Consider the following 14,698-nt stretch of genomic DNA (forward strand, 5'->3'; position numbering starts at 1 on the left):
TATAGGGGTATATTGTTTGAGAGTGACTGGCTGTAATTCAAGACGAGACTCTTGCAGTGTATGGAGATGCAGCTTTTACTAGATGGTATGACACATCAGATGCTTTTATAGGAGGTGAGGGAAAAGGTCTGCCTTGTGTATTCTTGGACACAGGAGGAAAGGAATAAAAGTGCAGAACAAACAAATTATCATGAATGCCAGCCCGTGTCCTGCAGCACAGAGCAGGTACAGAAAAAAAAAAAAGGGCAAGCATTTTCCTTAAAAAGCTACTTTGAACTTTTCTTTTTATGTATGTGGTGGATTTAATTGAAGAGTTGGGGCATAAGGGAGAGGGTGAGGAGAAATGACGAATAAGGCCATGTGTAAAAAATCTGGCTTTTTGAAAAGAACGGTTTCCAATTTGAATTATGTTGGTCCAAGAGGCTTTGCAATTTTTCTGCATCTTGTCATGGGAGGCAGCTTTCACACAGCTGTTGAGCTGCGGCTGCTTTTCTTTCTAAGAGTAATTTGGTCTCTTGGAGGATGGCCTTAGTTTCACATCATGGCAGGGTTCTGCCGTTTTATTGTTTTGGTATCTAAGCAGAGTAAGATATTTATGTGATATTAGGGCTTCGTGTTTTCAGGTTATAAAAGAAGTTTTTCTTGGAGACCAAGCACAGTGGTAGTTCTGATTAGATTTACTCAAGCATACGAGACTCAGGAGCGTGTCTGAGAAGTGACTAAAGTTGTGATTAAGATTTTAAGTCTTGTGAGGCTGTTTTTTTTCTCATTAAAAGACGATGAAGTACTTTGAAGTACGATGAAGAATCTAAATAAAGTCATCCTTTTTTTTTTTTTGTATCTCAAAACTATGCAAAAATAGCTCTCTAGAAAAACGATATTGACTACTCATGTTGATACTTAATGCTCCCATTGTTTGACACATTCATGGCACTGTAAACAGACACATGAAATTTTTCACATACTGAATTATGGGGAAACAGAAATGAAAGCAGCAAGAGCACTGTCAATAATTAGTCAAAAAAAGGACAAAACTGGCAATCCTCTAAAAAATGAAACCTTTGTGTTGGTATCGTCAGGAAATTTCATCTTTATTCACCCCATGAAGAAAATCTTCCAAACTAAATCTAGATCAGCCGACTGCCAGACGTGTCTGGGGTGGATAATCGTAGTGCGTACTAGTAGAGGCTGTTGTGCAAGGACGTTAACCCAGAGTATTGAGAGAAGGTGTCCTAACATGTCTGTTACAGTAAAAGATCTTCTGACTTGCAGTTGGCACCTGTAGTCACCATTTTTTGGAATCTCTTCTAACATTACTTGTGCCAAATGAAGAATTTAGGGTGTTAACTCATTTTATAAAAAGAGACTGCATCCCCAGCGCCTCTCTCCAGGCCACCTTCACAGACTGACCTGCTAATCCTGGAGCTGCCTGTCCCTGATTTCCCATCTCGCCAGGAGAGCAGCGGGCGCCTCTGCACAGGCCACTTTGCGGAGACTGTCTTGTAAACATCTTCTGAACAATACTTGGAGCGCTTGAGTTGGGAACTTAACTGTGACTGCAGAAAAATCTCTACCCATTCCCCAGAGTAAGTGTAGAGGAACTGAGCAGAACTTGCAGACAATACATCTTGAGGGCTTGGCTCTGTCTTGAATAAATAGTGTGGAACTACTGTGCTGGCACATACATACAAAGGAGTTTATTTGCTGAAAGATATTGCCTGTTGAAGGGCATATGGTGAATCCATTTCATTTCTCCGCACAACTGCGGGATGTTTGTCTCACCAGGGTGTGTGTCTTTTTGATGACAGTGTTTTAAACCTCATAACAACTGTAATTTAATATGTTTTGGTCTGGTATTTATTTTTCTTCCTCTTTGACTAGGATGGGACTCGTGATATCTTTATTGATGGAGTGGTTGCTCGCAACAGAGCCCTGAATGGTGACATCGTGGTAGTGAAACTGCTTCCCAAGGAGCAATGGAAGGTCAGTTCGGTATATTTTTCTGTGATTTGACAGAAAGAGCTTTTTTACTGTTTTCTTTGCTAAATTTAGGGCCTGAGACAGAGAATAGAGAATTTCCAACAAATCAGATTTGCTAATTTGTGGTTTATGCTGCTGTAGATTGACTTCATCCACTGCAGCGTTTGGAAGAAGCAGTACCTAAAAGGTTGAAACCTCACTCTTTGCATAGAATGGCTTTCTTTATCACTGTATGGAGAAGTCTGATGACAAGGCTGATTCAAAGGATGGTTGTCAGAGGTGACTTTTGGTATCTGTTATTTAGCTATCTTCATGCTGTGGCATTAGATAGCTCTGTGTAGGTGCTTGCAATCGCTTATGTATTTGACAAGTGCTGTTCACAAGGCTTTAGTAATGAATGACTCTCTAATTTGTGGGTCCTCAGTCCATGGAAAGCTTATCTTGTCAGAACTACAGATTTTGTGGTAATATTCTTCTTTACATGAATGAAGAACATATGAAGTGACTGGAGCAATGCAAATGTGGGACAAACCATTTTTCATTTTCATGTCTGAGAATTTCCCTAAGATCACTCTTAAACATCTGGATATTTTATCTTGTTTGCGGGTTTATCTTGTAGCACCTCTATGCAAGGAAAGTTCTTACTCCTTTAGTTGCTGGGGGATGTAAGCTGTCACTAGCAATTGTAACATGTAAGCACAACAGAACTGTCACAAATTGTTTTCCAAACATATATTTTGAATTCTTGTTGAGAATTTAAAGACTATTGTATATTTTTGGAACAAAAGTAATAAGGAGGGTGATTCCAGCAGGGTGGGGACTGTTCTGAACAACTTTGTCCTGGTGCTTTTTATTTGTTCTAGCTGCTTTCTTTGCCTGTCTTTGCTTGAAGTTACGTGATTTTAGTCTTGCAAATGCAAAGTCTTCAGTCTGGTCACTCGCTGAACCTTCTATCCTCTCTGTTTAAATCTAATTGAAATGATGGTTCGAAACATATTAGAACTTGTCTTTTCCTTTTAGATAAGCACAAAATGAGTACATGACCTAAGTATTTATTGACCCAGGTAAGCGTGAAACTACCTTATACAAAAGGAAATCGTAAGTGGGATCTAAGATATTACAGCTATATCCATATACAAGTATAGGAAAGTGGTCTGCTTGTATCTTTCTAACCTCTGAAAACCAATTTTGAGGGTCAAAGCAAAATTTCTTTGATAGCTATTCAAGAGTCCAAACCAGAGTTCACTAAAGCTGTGATGATTACTATATGTTCGGATCACCAAATCCATATGCGTAAATTATCTTTTGTATTAGACCATTTCATATAGTTGGAAAAATGGAATAGTTTGGGCGCTTAGATCCTTTGCCAGGACCTGCCAGCACAAGGGCTTCTTTGTAGGCTTGATAGAGGTTGCCTGAGCTGGAAGCTTTGTCTGCAGTTTTCCATTTATATCTGGCTCTAAACAAAGATAACGCCCCTCTCTCTCTCTTATAGCCTCATGCCTTCATATGTTTAACAGTAATGTTCTTTTATGAATACAAGAGGAAGGGTTCAGAATAGTCTCCCTGTCCTGGGCAAATGCTGAAATAAATAGAACTGGTGGAGAAGTGGTGTCTGGCTTCAAGGAGACAACTTAGACGACTTCAGTGTTTTGTTTGATGATTATGATTCTTCTGTGGTGAATTGAACGTTGCCAAATGAAGTAGCTGGAACATGCCAGTCATGTTTTTCAGCCACACAGGTGCTGCCCTATGTAGTCTCATATTTGTTTCTTGCCATCAGCAACTTAATCAGCGATGACATCCCTTTTCCCCTGCTCCCTGAATGTCTTGTTATACACTTGTGTTTGTGTTAGTTCTTTGGGAAAGGTGCCATTAAGATACCGCATTCTTCCAAGTAATTCATACTGATTAATGATAAACTGTCGCAACCTATTTTAGGTTTTTCCATTTGTTTAGTCTCATGCTGCTGCAAAGCTGCCACATAGGTGTCTTGAGGGTTTTCTCCTTCCTTTAGGCCTCTGTAACAAGCTGAACAGCTTAAATTATTTCCTTGAAAAATGTAAATCAGATGTATGGTATAACTGATGCTCTCAGAGGAGACTTTACAAGCTCTGTACATATTAGTTTGTTAGCATTGAGATGTGCGTGCTGATCGTTTTTATGGCTCACTATTCCCAACCCATTAGCCTGTGCTCCACTGAGAACTGGGCTGGCTTTTTTGCTGGTAAACCAGTGTCTTGCACAAGGTAAGGTTGTTTTTACAGCAGCCTGGTTGGGTCTACATCTTCTGAGTTTCAAGCACCCTGGATGGCCTCTGGATGCTCTGGGGGAAAGATCTTTCTATTGCTAGTGCAGGTGATTCCTGCCATGGACCACTTTGTGCAAAGTCACAGTGTAATGCTGCATCCCAGTAACGACTTATGTGGAACCTTGGTCTGATTTATGCGTGTAAATGGGATGAAGGGGGAGAACCTGTGATTGGTAAAAGTATGGATTTTGGATAGGGAAATCTGTGTGTTTGCTTGCAGAGTGGAGAGATTTAGGAGCTGCCCTGTACCCAATGAGTCAGTCTTTGTGGGTCAAGTGCCTGTGAGACAAAAGCACCGGCTGGAGAGCAGTTTCTCCAGGGATATTCTGTGTTCTGATGACCCTGTAATGGTGGTACCTTACACACAGGTATAAATGTCACAGTGAAACATAAGGGAATGTTGAGATAGTTTAGATGCGTGGTTATACTTTATGTAATACCTTCTTGAGAGGGACAGCAATATTTTCTTCCTCCAGCCCTCGACTTCCTGGCTCAGTGGTGGGAAATTTATCAGGCTTGAATTTCTCAACATCATGTCTTTCCCAGCGTGTGCATCCCAAGTGCTTGGATGGTCTTCCCTGTGCTTATTCTGTCTGGTCTTAGAGCTCTGTTCATACATCCTCTGGGAGAGCTGCTTGCTGTTTAGCGATGATTGGTTTGTCAGTTCATATTTCTGTGCTTACTATTAGTTCTGATCAAGAGCCAACAATTTCAGTGTGGCACCACCGGCTTGAGGGAGAGACATTTTGTCCCCAAAATTTGTTATCTTGCGCTCCTGAAGGAGGTGGCCATCGGCTTACTGCCAGGGTAGAGTGGTGTGTGTTGCGGTGACCGCATTTGGAGGCTGTATTTCAGAAGTTCCTCTCCTGTCCTCTTGTGTTACATCTTGGGAATATTGAGGTGCTATGGTAACTTTCAAATATTTAGCTCTTGCAAAGTAAGGTATTTGACTTTGACTGTTTTTCCAGGTACTTAACCTACTCTTAGCAAATGAAGTCAGAGTATCGTTGCAATCAGCTAGACTGTCCCCTTCAAGCTGTAGGGCTTCCCTGATTCTGTGCATTTATCTTCTGGAAGAACATCGTGATAAAAGATAGCCAGTGACAGAGGATTTACCTCACACCTTGTCAATTATTCTGGTAAAGAAGAAAAATTATGCTTTATTTTTTGAATGATTTTCACTGCTTTAACTTCCACCCATGGGTTCTTATTATATTTTATGGAGTTGTGCTTACAGCAATTTCAGGATCTTCAATTATACAGTGCCATAATTACTGGAAGGCAAAAAAATGTTGATATGATGATTACAGCAATATTTCTCAGGCTCATCAAGGAGGGAAGCAGTGTGTCAGTATAAAGGATAAACCTAACCCATCTTTCCTCGCAGCCTCTTTTCGCTCTTTTACCGTCTGCTTAATTGCCAGACAGAATTTGTTTAATTTCAGATATCTGTTTTGGTTTTTCTTGCAAGATGTAATTTCTTTGGTGGAAGGAAATAGCATAATAAGTCATTTGATATCACTTGGGGCTTGAATTCCTGGCCCAATCTCTGTTGCTTTTAGAGTAGTAGTTTATAACATGGAGTGTTTTTCACGACAACCGACTCACGCGTTGCATGCTGTGGATGAAATTTTAGAGTCTTAGTCTGAAAATAGTACCCAGACGAGGACTTTTTGCTGCTCAAGACTGCCTGAAAGGAGTTTTGCAGTCCAACCCTCTATTCCTTGCTACAATATGCAGGAGAGATCTCTGCTTCTGCATCTGCTTGCAGCAGTGGTATATTAAAACAATAACAACATATACTATATATGTACATAAAATAATGTACATAAAATAATGACAGATTAGCCTGCCATTTTCCCAGAAGTGCCTGCAAGTCATATCTTTTGTTGTTGTTGTTTCATGAATCATTTCATCCTCAGCTTAAAGTCCTCCTTTGCTTTATATTCAGCTGGTTCTTTTTTTGATCTTGTCAGGAGGTCTCCCAGGCCAAGGAGGTAGGACTTCTCATTTATGTACAGTGTGTGCTGCTGAATGACAGGATATAATGGGTCCAGCATTTTACTCATGAAATGTCCCAAAGTGGTAGAAATAGGAATTCTTTATAGCTCATGAAAGCATATGTTCTGTTCAACACTGAGGTGTCAGATACAATACAGTGCAGCAGGAGATCATAGAGCTGTCTCTTCTAGAGCCGTACACCAGAGATAAATATTTAACACGTTCGGTACAGAAGACATAAACTACAAATCACTTTTCCCAGCTGTGACTGTTGTTGGCATAATTACAAACAAACACAGAGAAGGAACAATTTAATTCAAGCAGACGTCACAAATACCACCATGTGTAATTCGAACAGAGCTACATATCCTGGGAAGTCACTACCTTCAACTGTTGGTGAAAACCTCAGAACCATTAGTTGTCCAGAGAGGATGCTAGCTTTGGATTTGCCCTGGTGAATAATGATTCATTTCAACCAAATTCTTCTGAGAATCCGTTTCTTCTCAAAATCTCCCAGCTAATGTAAGGATAACAGTAACGCAGGAGGAGATGGGGTTCTTACAGGGTTATCACAGCAGTACTGTTTGAGTCTAACAATCAAGAATGTTGTTTGGAAACATTACATTCATAATAATAAAAAAAAGAGTTCTGGAGAAGTCATTATTGAAATAGTAAGTGTTCTGGCACACTGAAAACGTTCAAGTGTAATTCATGGTATCCAGGAGTAAAGTGGGAAGCTAAGAAGCCAGCTAGGAAGGTGTCCAGAAAAGCAGAGCTCTAGCAAATCTGAAAGGTTGATGGATGCTGTAGGGGGGAAGAGTAGCTGGGTTTTTTTATTTGTTTTGCCGTAGACTTTACAGTGAGGGCTGTAAATTGATGGTCACGCACATCTGCATGCATACCCCTCCCCATCTCGGCAAATCCCCAAACCACAAAGTGGTGGAATCTGGAGAAGCTTCATTACATGGTTACTTTCTGACTGTGCCATTCTCTGGATGGCCACATGTTGTTCCACTCTGCTGGGCCTGATGGACCTTCGCTGTAAGCTGGCATGGCTCTTTCCAGGCTTTGCTGAGCTCCAGACTGGCTGGGTAGAGAATAGCATTACAGTAGATTGATAGCAAAAACCCTGAGAAAATAGGAAGTGTTTCGCACCAAGACATATGTGGCATTAAATTTGCTCTTCTCACAGATGTTTTTTTCACGTTTTGTTAATTAAACATTACTTGACATGAATCAACCGATGACTTAATACAGTGAGTTTTAATAGAAAGACCTGGCATGCTTTTTATGGTATGTAATGATAAAATTGGTGTACTGATCTGGGTTGTGTGAGATCGCTGTGACCCAGTGCCGTGTTCAGCCCTTGCCTCCCCCTGGATGTGTCAAACAAGGAGGCAGAAATAGCAGCTTTTTGGATGTTGCAAGTAACCTTACCTTCCCGAGAAGAACCTTTCCTGTCAATACCTGCCTCTGTGTCTCTGATCGGAAAGCCAAGACTAGGATCCCAAATAATAAAATCACAAGAAAGGTACAGAGTTTTGGAACAATCTACTGTCCTTTTTATTCTTCCTCCTCCTGTGCTGGGTAAGAGTGATGTTAAAAGGCAAATTGTTTAGTTAGGTAGGAAGGCAAACTTCTTTTTATTGACTGCCTGCATCCTGTCCTACCAGTGCAGAATTACGTTGCAGATGTGGTTTGCACAGATGCAGAGTGAGATAAAAACGTTACCCTTAGATGAACAGTTAAGCACTAAATAATCCTTCATCTCATATGTGGTCAGTTGTTATATCCCCAGTGGAATAACAGCACATAAGCCCCTCGCGATGGGGGTGACTTCAGGCTGTGTGAGATAACACTCAATTTCAGTGCACGTTGCTAGAAGAACTTCGTCTTGAATGGAAGGAAGTGCTCGTGGGGGCATCTGATCTTACTTTAGAATAGGAGTCAAGCCAGCATTTAATACCTGATTTCTGTTCTGCTCACTTTTTTTCTTGGTCGCATGAATATAACCTAGTACAGCAAATTGTTTCCGTTAACAACTTAACTTTTCTTCAAGTGATTGTTTTAAACTCTATTCTTCCAAGTCTTCTGTAAATATGCACACATCACAGTAGATTATTCTTAATCCAATCTCTTACATAACCACTATCATCTTGGACTTTTCTTAGTTCGTGGTTCCTGTGGAATTAGTTATTTCTTAGAACTGTTTGGTTTTTGCCAGTTTGGAGACTTATTTGGTGATATCACATGAGTATTTGGAGCCCACACCTTATAAGAGAGTGTCAGGATACCTGTTGTTGTGATGGAATTGGTTTTTGGAATGTCACGTACATTAAACTCACTTAACCTTTTATAAACGCTTTCTTGAAAGACTGTCCAGATTTTCAGCAGTCTAGGTTTCTTTCAGATCCACATAATTAGGAGTAAGTTTAAATAAAGTGTACTGATGATAAAAGTCCCATCTGGCCTAAAATTTGTACAGTGAATGTTACACTGTGGGTTTTTTAAGGAGATTGTACCCCTAATTTAGCTTGATAGCTGGAGAAACAAAGAGCCACTATGATACAAAAAAGCTGTTAATCTTTAAAGTCCTTAGGTGAGGTGGTTTTGGATCATATCCGAAATTCTGAAGAAAAGGAAAAGTGCTACATATTTATTTGCATGTTTGTTCTTGTTACTGGCTGGCAGAGAAACAACAGTTGGCTGCAGTATTTACATGTGGTCAAAGCTGCTAAGGCTGGCTCATTAACTCTTTTCCCTTATTTCCTTAACTCATGTTTATTTTTCTTAAAGCCATGAATCAGGGGGACATGGAATCTAAAATAGAGGCGATTTATGTAAATGAAGGAATGCAACAGCTGGAGGAGTGACAGGAATTTTTCTGCAACGGGTTCTTTGGGGCAAGGTGTGGGACCTCGCTTATTACCATGTGTTTCTTGGAGATAAGGAAGATATTTGTCATCGGGGGTGGGATGCCTTAAATTTGTTGTTGGCATAGGGTAATTTGTAACTATCTAAGATAAAGGTGTCTGAAGTCTAATAGGCTTTGAATCAGCATGCCGCTAGTGTCAAAGGGCCAGGATCATAGAATCATAGAATGGTTTGTGTTGGAAGGAACCTTGAAGACCACCTAGTTCCACCCGCCCTGCCCTGGGCAGGGACACCTCCCACTAGACCAGGTTGCTCAAAGCCCCATCCAGCCTGGCCTTGAACACCTCCAGGGATGGGCCCTCCACAGCTTCTCTGGGCAACCTGGGCCAGTGTCTCACCACCCTCACAGTCAAGAATTTCTTCCTAATATCTAATGTAAATCTCCCCTCTTTCAATTTGAAACCGTTCCCCCTCGTCCTATCACTACACGTCCCTCCTCAACTTTCCTGTAGGCCCCCTTTAGGTACTGGAAGGCTGCTATAAGGTCCTTATGCTATAAGAGTGGGTTTTACCTTCTCCCGAACACTGTTCCTGTGTCTCCCTTCAGACGAGGCAAAGTGTAGCCAGGTTGAAGAGCTCTCTTGGCCTCCCACTCCCTCCTGTCCCAGCTTTGTGACATTATTTCCTGTGAGGGGATTCCCTTCTCCTCAAATTTCTGAAGGTAATGTCCTAATTGCTAGGCACATCACAAGAACTGGGAACAAATCTATTTTTGGTGCACTGTCACGCAGTGGAAATTGATCAGTGATTTATATGTGTCAATAGCAGTTTTCTTAACACTGCTAACATAGGAAGTCTTTAGTGCTTGCTACTTGGTATTATCCTTCACCCAATTAACATGCAAATCAATGCCCTGGAACTTGTAACTGTGGCAGCATCTATTTCTGCAACATCCTGAAGAATTGCAAGTGATTCTTTTCAATTCAAGTTTCTTATTTTAAGAGGTGCCACTCAAAACACTGAAAGATAAATTAAAATTCCTCCTGATTATCTTTTCCAACAAATTCCTCCCTGCTTCAGTAGTTGAGTACTTGACATCGTTTCTCAGCATGTTGCTCAGTGCAGGGACAACTGATGTGGGTTTTTGAAGGTCCCAGATTCTATCTGCACTGTCAAGTTTTTGTCCACTCTTTAATTACCTGGAGGCTTTTAAAAAAGTGTTGGTGATGACTATAGGAAAATACTGCCGGACAGACTGCTGATCTGCTAACTCTGCTGAAAAATGCAGTCGCTTTTATAGGTTTCCTTGATTTCTCACTGTTTCTATTGGTTTATTTTTGTTTTCTGTGTTCCATCACATTAGGCGATAACTGTTTCATGAAAGTAGGTCTGTGTATGTCTCTTACGTGTTTTTTAGGTTTCCAGTATTCTAACGATTCATCCGTCTTCAGCTGTGTCATCTCCTGGGGCTGAAGCATTTCTTTGCTTTTAGCTTTGTCTAAATTATTTTAAAACAGAGAGTAGTGCCAAAACACATACTTTTAATTGAGCAGCTTTGGAAGTGTTAAAATGAAGACTTGGCGTGATCTAATTAGCACTTGTGTATTTTGGTTGCGAAAAGTGACTGGTGAAGAATTCCCCAGACGTCGTTCTCCGTTCTGTCTGAAAAAAATCCTGCATAAAGGTGTATATCCTGCTTAGTTCTTGTTGGTGCTTGGAAGTCCTGACTGTAATGCTTTTGCTAATTAGCTAGCTGCCAGGACATCCTTCTGTTCTTGTTCTTGCTTTTTGCTTGTTTGTTGGAATGAGCATTGGCCACTTTTCTTTGTAAGCTCTATAGAAATTGGCTTCTCTTTTCCCATGGTCTCTGTAAATCCTGTCGTGTTTGCCAGGTGGTGCTGTCTGAGGAAAGTCCCAAGGAGCTGCGTGAAGGGGGAGGGTTATCTCAGCAGCTTTTTCTTCCTGACCTAATGACTGTTCAGGGGAGTAGGATGAGGAGTTCTGGTAAAAGCCTTTAGTACAGTAGCTGGGTAACTCACCTCTACGCCCTACTTGAATTTTTTCCAGTAAAGTGAATTTCCTCCAGGGTTTTATCATCCCTTTTGATGTCAGATTGCCTGACTTTTTTTTTTTTTATTTTCTGTGCAGACCAGGTCTGCAGCTGCAGCCCCGTGTAGTAACTACAACTGCTGTGGTGGTCTGGCTTAGGTTTGGACTTGCAGCTCTTCTCCCCCTGGGTGTGAGGATGAGAGCTTGTCTGGTGACAAGCATCCTCTCTACAGGGTCCCATCCGCAATAAATCTGGGCAGAGCCCAGCCGCATTTGACGATGCTGCGGGACCCATGCCCTGCACAGCCCAATTGCCTTGGGCATGGCTCACTGCCCGTTTCAGCACAGTCTCTTTCTAACCAAGTACCATCCCCGGACCTTTAGCCTCGTGCTTTTGGCAGAGCAGCCCGGCAGCTGTGGAGCTTTGCGAATGCCTTTCCGTTCAGCCATTGTCTCGCAGTTGTCCCTTAAATGTATCATTGGCTTGCTGGTGTTAGAGGGGCAGGGTATGGCCTCCCTGCTAATTTCTTTCAGTATCTCCATATTAGAGCAGTACCCAGCGGGAAGGTACCAGCAATCCTTTCCAGTGGCTGCGCCCGTCTGCGTCACCCGGTTGGGAGCGGAGCCGCTGCCTCCTGCACTGAAGAGCTGTGCAGCATCACCACCGCTGCCGCCCCTGGGTGAGAATGAATGGCTCGTCTGGCTCTCGTTTATCTAGCTGAGCAGGGGGTCTAATGCCATGGGTGAGTGCTGTGTTGGGAAGCTGTCTGCTGCTTGAGCTCACCTCTTTGGGTCTGTGTTGTACCATGTAGGCATGCCCAAGGTTAATGGATGGCCATTAGTTTAATCTGATTTAGTTCAGTAGCTATGCTTCATGCATAGTCAGAGCAGTGTTTTGACAGCGTGGCATTACTTTATCTACTCTTCCTGTTTTTCCCCCCATATTCCCGAAGCTTTCTCTGAAACTGTTTATTCTTTTTTCTTCTCTGCACAGTTGTTGAACTGTGGATGTAATGTTTATCAGCTCACATTCGCGTCTTGGAAACTTAATTTACCTTTTTATGTAATGCTTTATCACTAATGCATGGTAACGTTTCCTGGCAGGATATGCATTGTTAAAATTTGTTTGTAGGAAAAAAAAAAAGCAGCATAGAAGTGGATGGCTCCCTTCTTGTAAGGTTCAAAAGTTTGTGAAGCAAAAAAGGAAAATGTTCTTCATGGTGCCTGACATCATTTTAGTCCCACCATCCTACTTTCCCATGGGGTGACTCCTATCAGTGGCTACGATATAACGGAGCCCAAAGACTAGGTGTGGTGGCAACCATCACTGTCAAGTAGAGGAAAGGCTGGGAGGGGAAGGCTGGCCTTGTCAGGGCAGTGTCTCCGTCTATAGAGTAATTTCCTATGAGCTGACTGAGACCTTGGGCAGACTTTTTGCTAACAAAACCACTACCACATGTCAAAATGGATATTTTTTTTTTTTTTCTTGCCATTGTCTTTTTGTTGCCGAAGGAGTCGGCGTTATCCAGTGGTCAGTTATTTAGCTGTCCCCTCTCCTGCGCCAGCAAAACCACTTAGGCAAGTTAACAGCACTGGTTTCTTGGAGATGAGTGGCACATCACTGCAGCAGCCAACTTCAGTGACATGGGAATGGTCCTGGGGCCTGAGGCTTGTTTTTTAGCAATTAGTTGCTATGATCATAAATAAACTGTTAGACTGTGCTTCAGAGCTCCAGTTCCCAAGCACTGATTTCTGTTAAGTGCTTTGTGAATGAAAGAAAAAAAAAATAAATCTGCAGTTAAACTAATCTCCTCTAACAATGTATAATGCCTTCTGCGGACCAGTGCTTGAGGGAAGGGTGTTGTACAAAATGACAGACAACACAGTGTACATAACTCTGTGCAGGGCTTTGGGGAGCTCTATTTCCTAATAACACAACGCTGGCATATCACCCTCTCTGATTAAACACTGTGGTTTCACCAGCTGAGGATCGATTACTTTAGAAAGCGCTAAGTATTTGTCAAATACTCTTCCTTCAGATATTTCACATCCAGATCCTTATGTCTTCATCGACTTGCCTCAACACCTCTGCCGCGCAACAGGCTGGGCGTGCTACCTCCTAGCCCTCCTTGTGGCCCCAGTGCCCTGCCCTGCACCTTCCCTCAGCCTTAACTTCGTTCTATAAGGTTGATCCATGTCACTCGGGTGAGGTAAGGGACCAGGCTGAGAGTAAATTCTTGCCTCTGCTGAGCTGCTCTATGCCCTTGTGTCTGATAAAGAAAATCTCTTCCCCTGTGCAGAGGTGAGGAGGTGTAGAGCTTGGTTCCTACGTCCTGGCTAGCAAGAAACCCAAGGAAATGCTCTTTGTTTAAACTGCATTGACCATTTTGAGTGTAAAGTGTTTTTCCAGCTGAGTCCGTGGCTGGACGTGCTGTACATTATAGGATTATGATATAAAAAAGTGATGAAAAACATGAACATCGAATTTTAAACTTGTTCTGGGCAGAAAACTGACTTTAGAGGCTTGTTTTGAAGTCAGTGTTCTATGGACAAAATTTGGTAAGTCTGTTCAGTGATTCTTCTCGAAGTAAAATGCTGTGTGTTGAAATAGTTTAATTCCATGTTGTTGAACCTGTGGAAGGACTTATCTGAAGAATTTTCTCTCAGGATGAAGCTTTGCAGCTGATGACTTCATGATGAAAACATGATGCGTGTGCTTCCACTTGGCTACGAGGGGAGGAAAAAAAAATAATTGGAAAGACCCAGGGCCTTTAGGATGTGTTTAAACTTTTGGGGGATTGCTTTGGGAAAGCTAATGTGCATTAGAAGTGAATACCTTTAGAATCTAGTAACTTAAACAAGTGCACGTGACAGTTTTGGTAGGATAGATGAGCGTGTTGGGCCAGTGATGGGGAAACTTCATCTTAAGAGGTTGTTGACATGTTAGACAGGAATGAGCCGCTCCCTGGGGAGGTCAAGAGTACGTTGTGCTTGTGTGGCAATTTTTGGCTGTTCAAAAGGAACAAGAGCGGTTTAAATTCCTAAGTAATGCATGGTTACATGAACTGTAGCTTGCAAGGTTTGGAGCTAATACGCTGGAGTAACTTATACTTTTTAAAGTTCTGTGTTTTATCATTAAAGAAAAATAAGACAGACTACTTTTTGTATTGAGGGGCCATAGCATCTTTGTTTCACTGTACCTCTGTTGCAATATCCCTATGTTCTATATGACTTGCTGATGAATATTTATACAGGTGAGAACAATGTCTATAGTAAGACTCATTTGTGTATTAATTTATCTTGACCCCTAATTTCAAAGCACCGTAGCAACTTTCTGTTTTTCTTTTAGGTCAGGTCTTGGTGCTTTTAGAGCTTGCTGATCCTGGCTCATTGTTTTATATCCTTGGCAGTTTTGAAGCTGTTAAATGTTTAAGTTGCATCTTTCAATTACAAATTCATAGTTATTCAATGTCATTTGAAGTG

General features: G+C 41.7%; 1 protein-coding gene across 4 annotated transcripts in view; it reads left to right on the top strand.

Annotated features, from left to right (window-relative positions):
* The window catches only part of DIS3L2 (DIS3 like 3'-5' exoribonuclease 2), a 193,891-nt gene that overhangs the window by 28,006 nt on the left and 151,187 nt on the right, over window positions 1-14,698 (top strand). For all 4 annotated transcript variants that reach the window (XM_054204600.1, XM_054204602.1, XM_054204599.1 and 1 more), the window contains exon 6: window positions 1,882-1,983. In XM_054204600.1, the coding sequence (XP_054060575.1) occupies window positions 1,882-1,983 (102 nt within the window). The remainder of the gene's footprint in view (window positions 1-1,881; window positions 1,984-14,698) is intronic.

This window comes from Rissa tridactyla, chromosome 6 (assembly GCF_028500815.1).
Source record: "Rissa tridactyla isolate bRisTri1 chromosome 6, bRisTri1.patW.cur.20221130, whole genome shotgun sequence".
In the NCBI taxonomy this organism is placed as follows: Eukaryota; Metazoa; Chordata; class Aves; order Charadriiformes; family Laridae; genus Rissa; species Rissa tridactyla.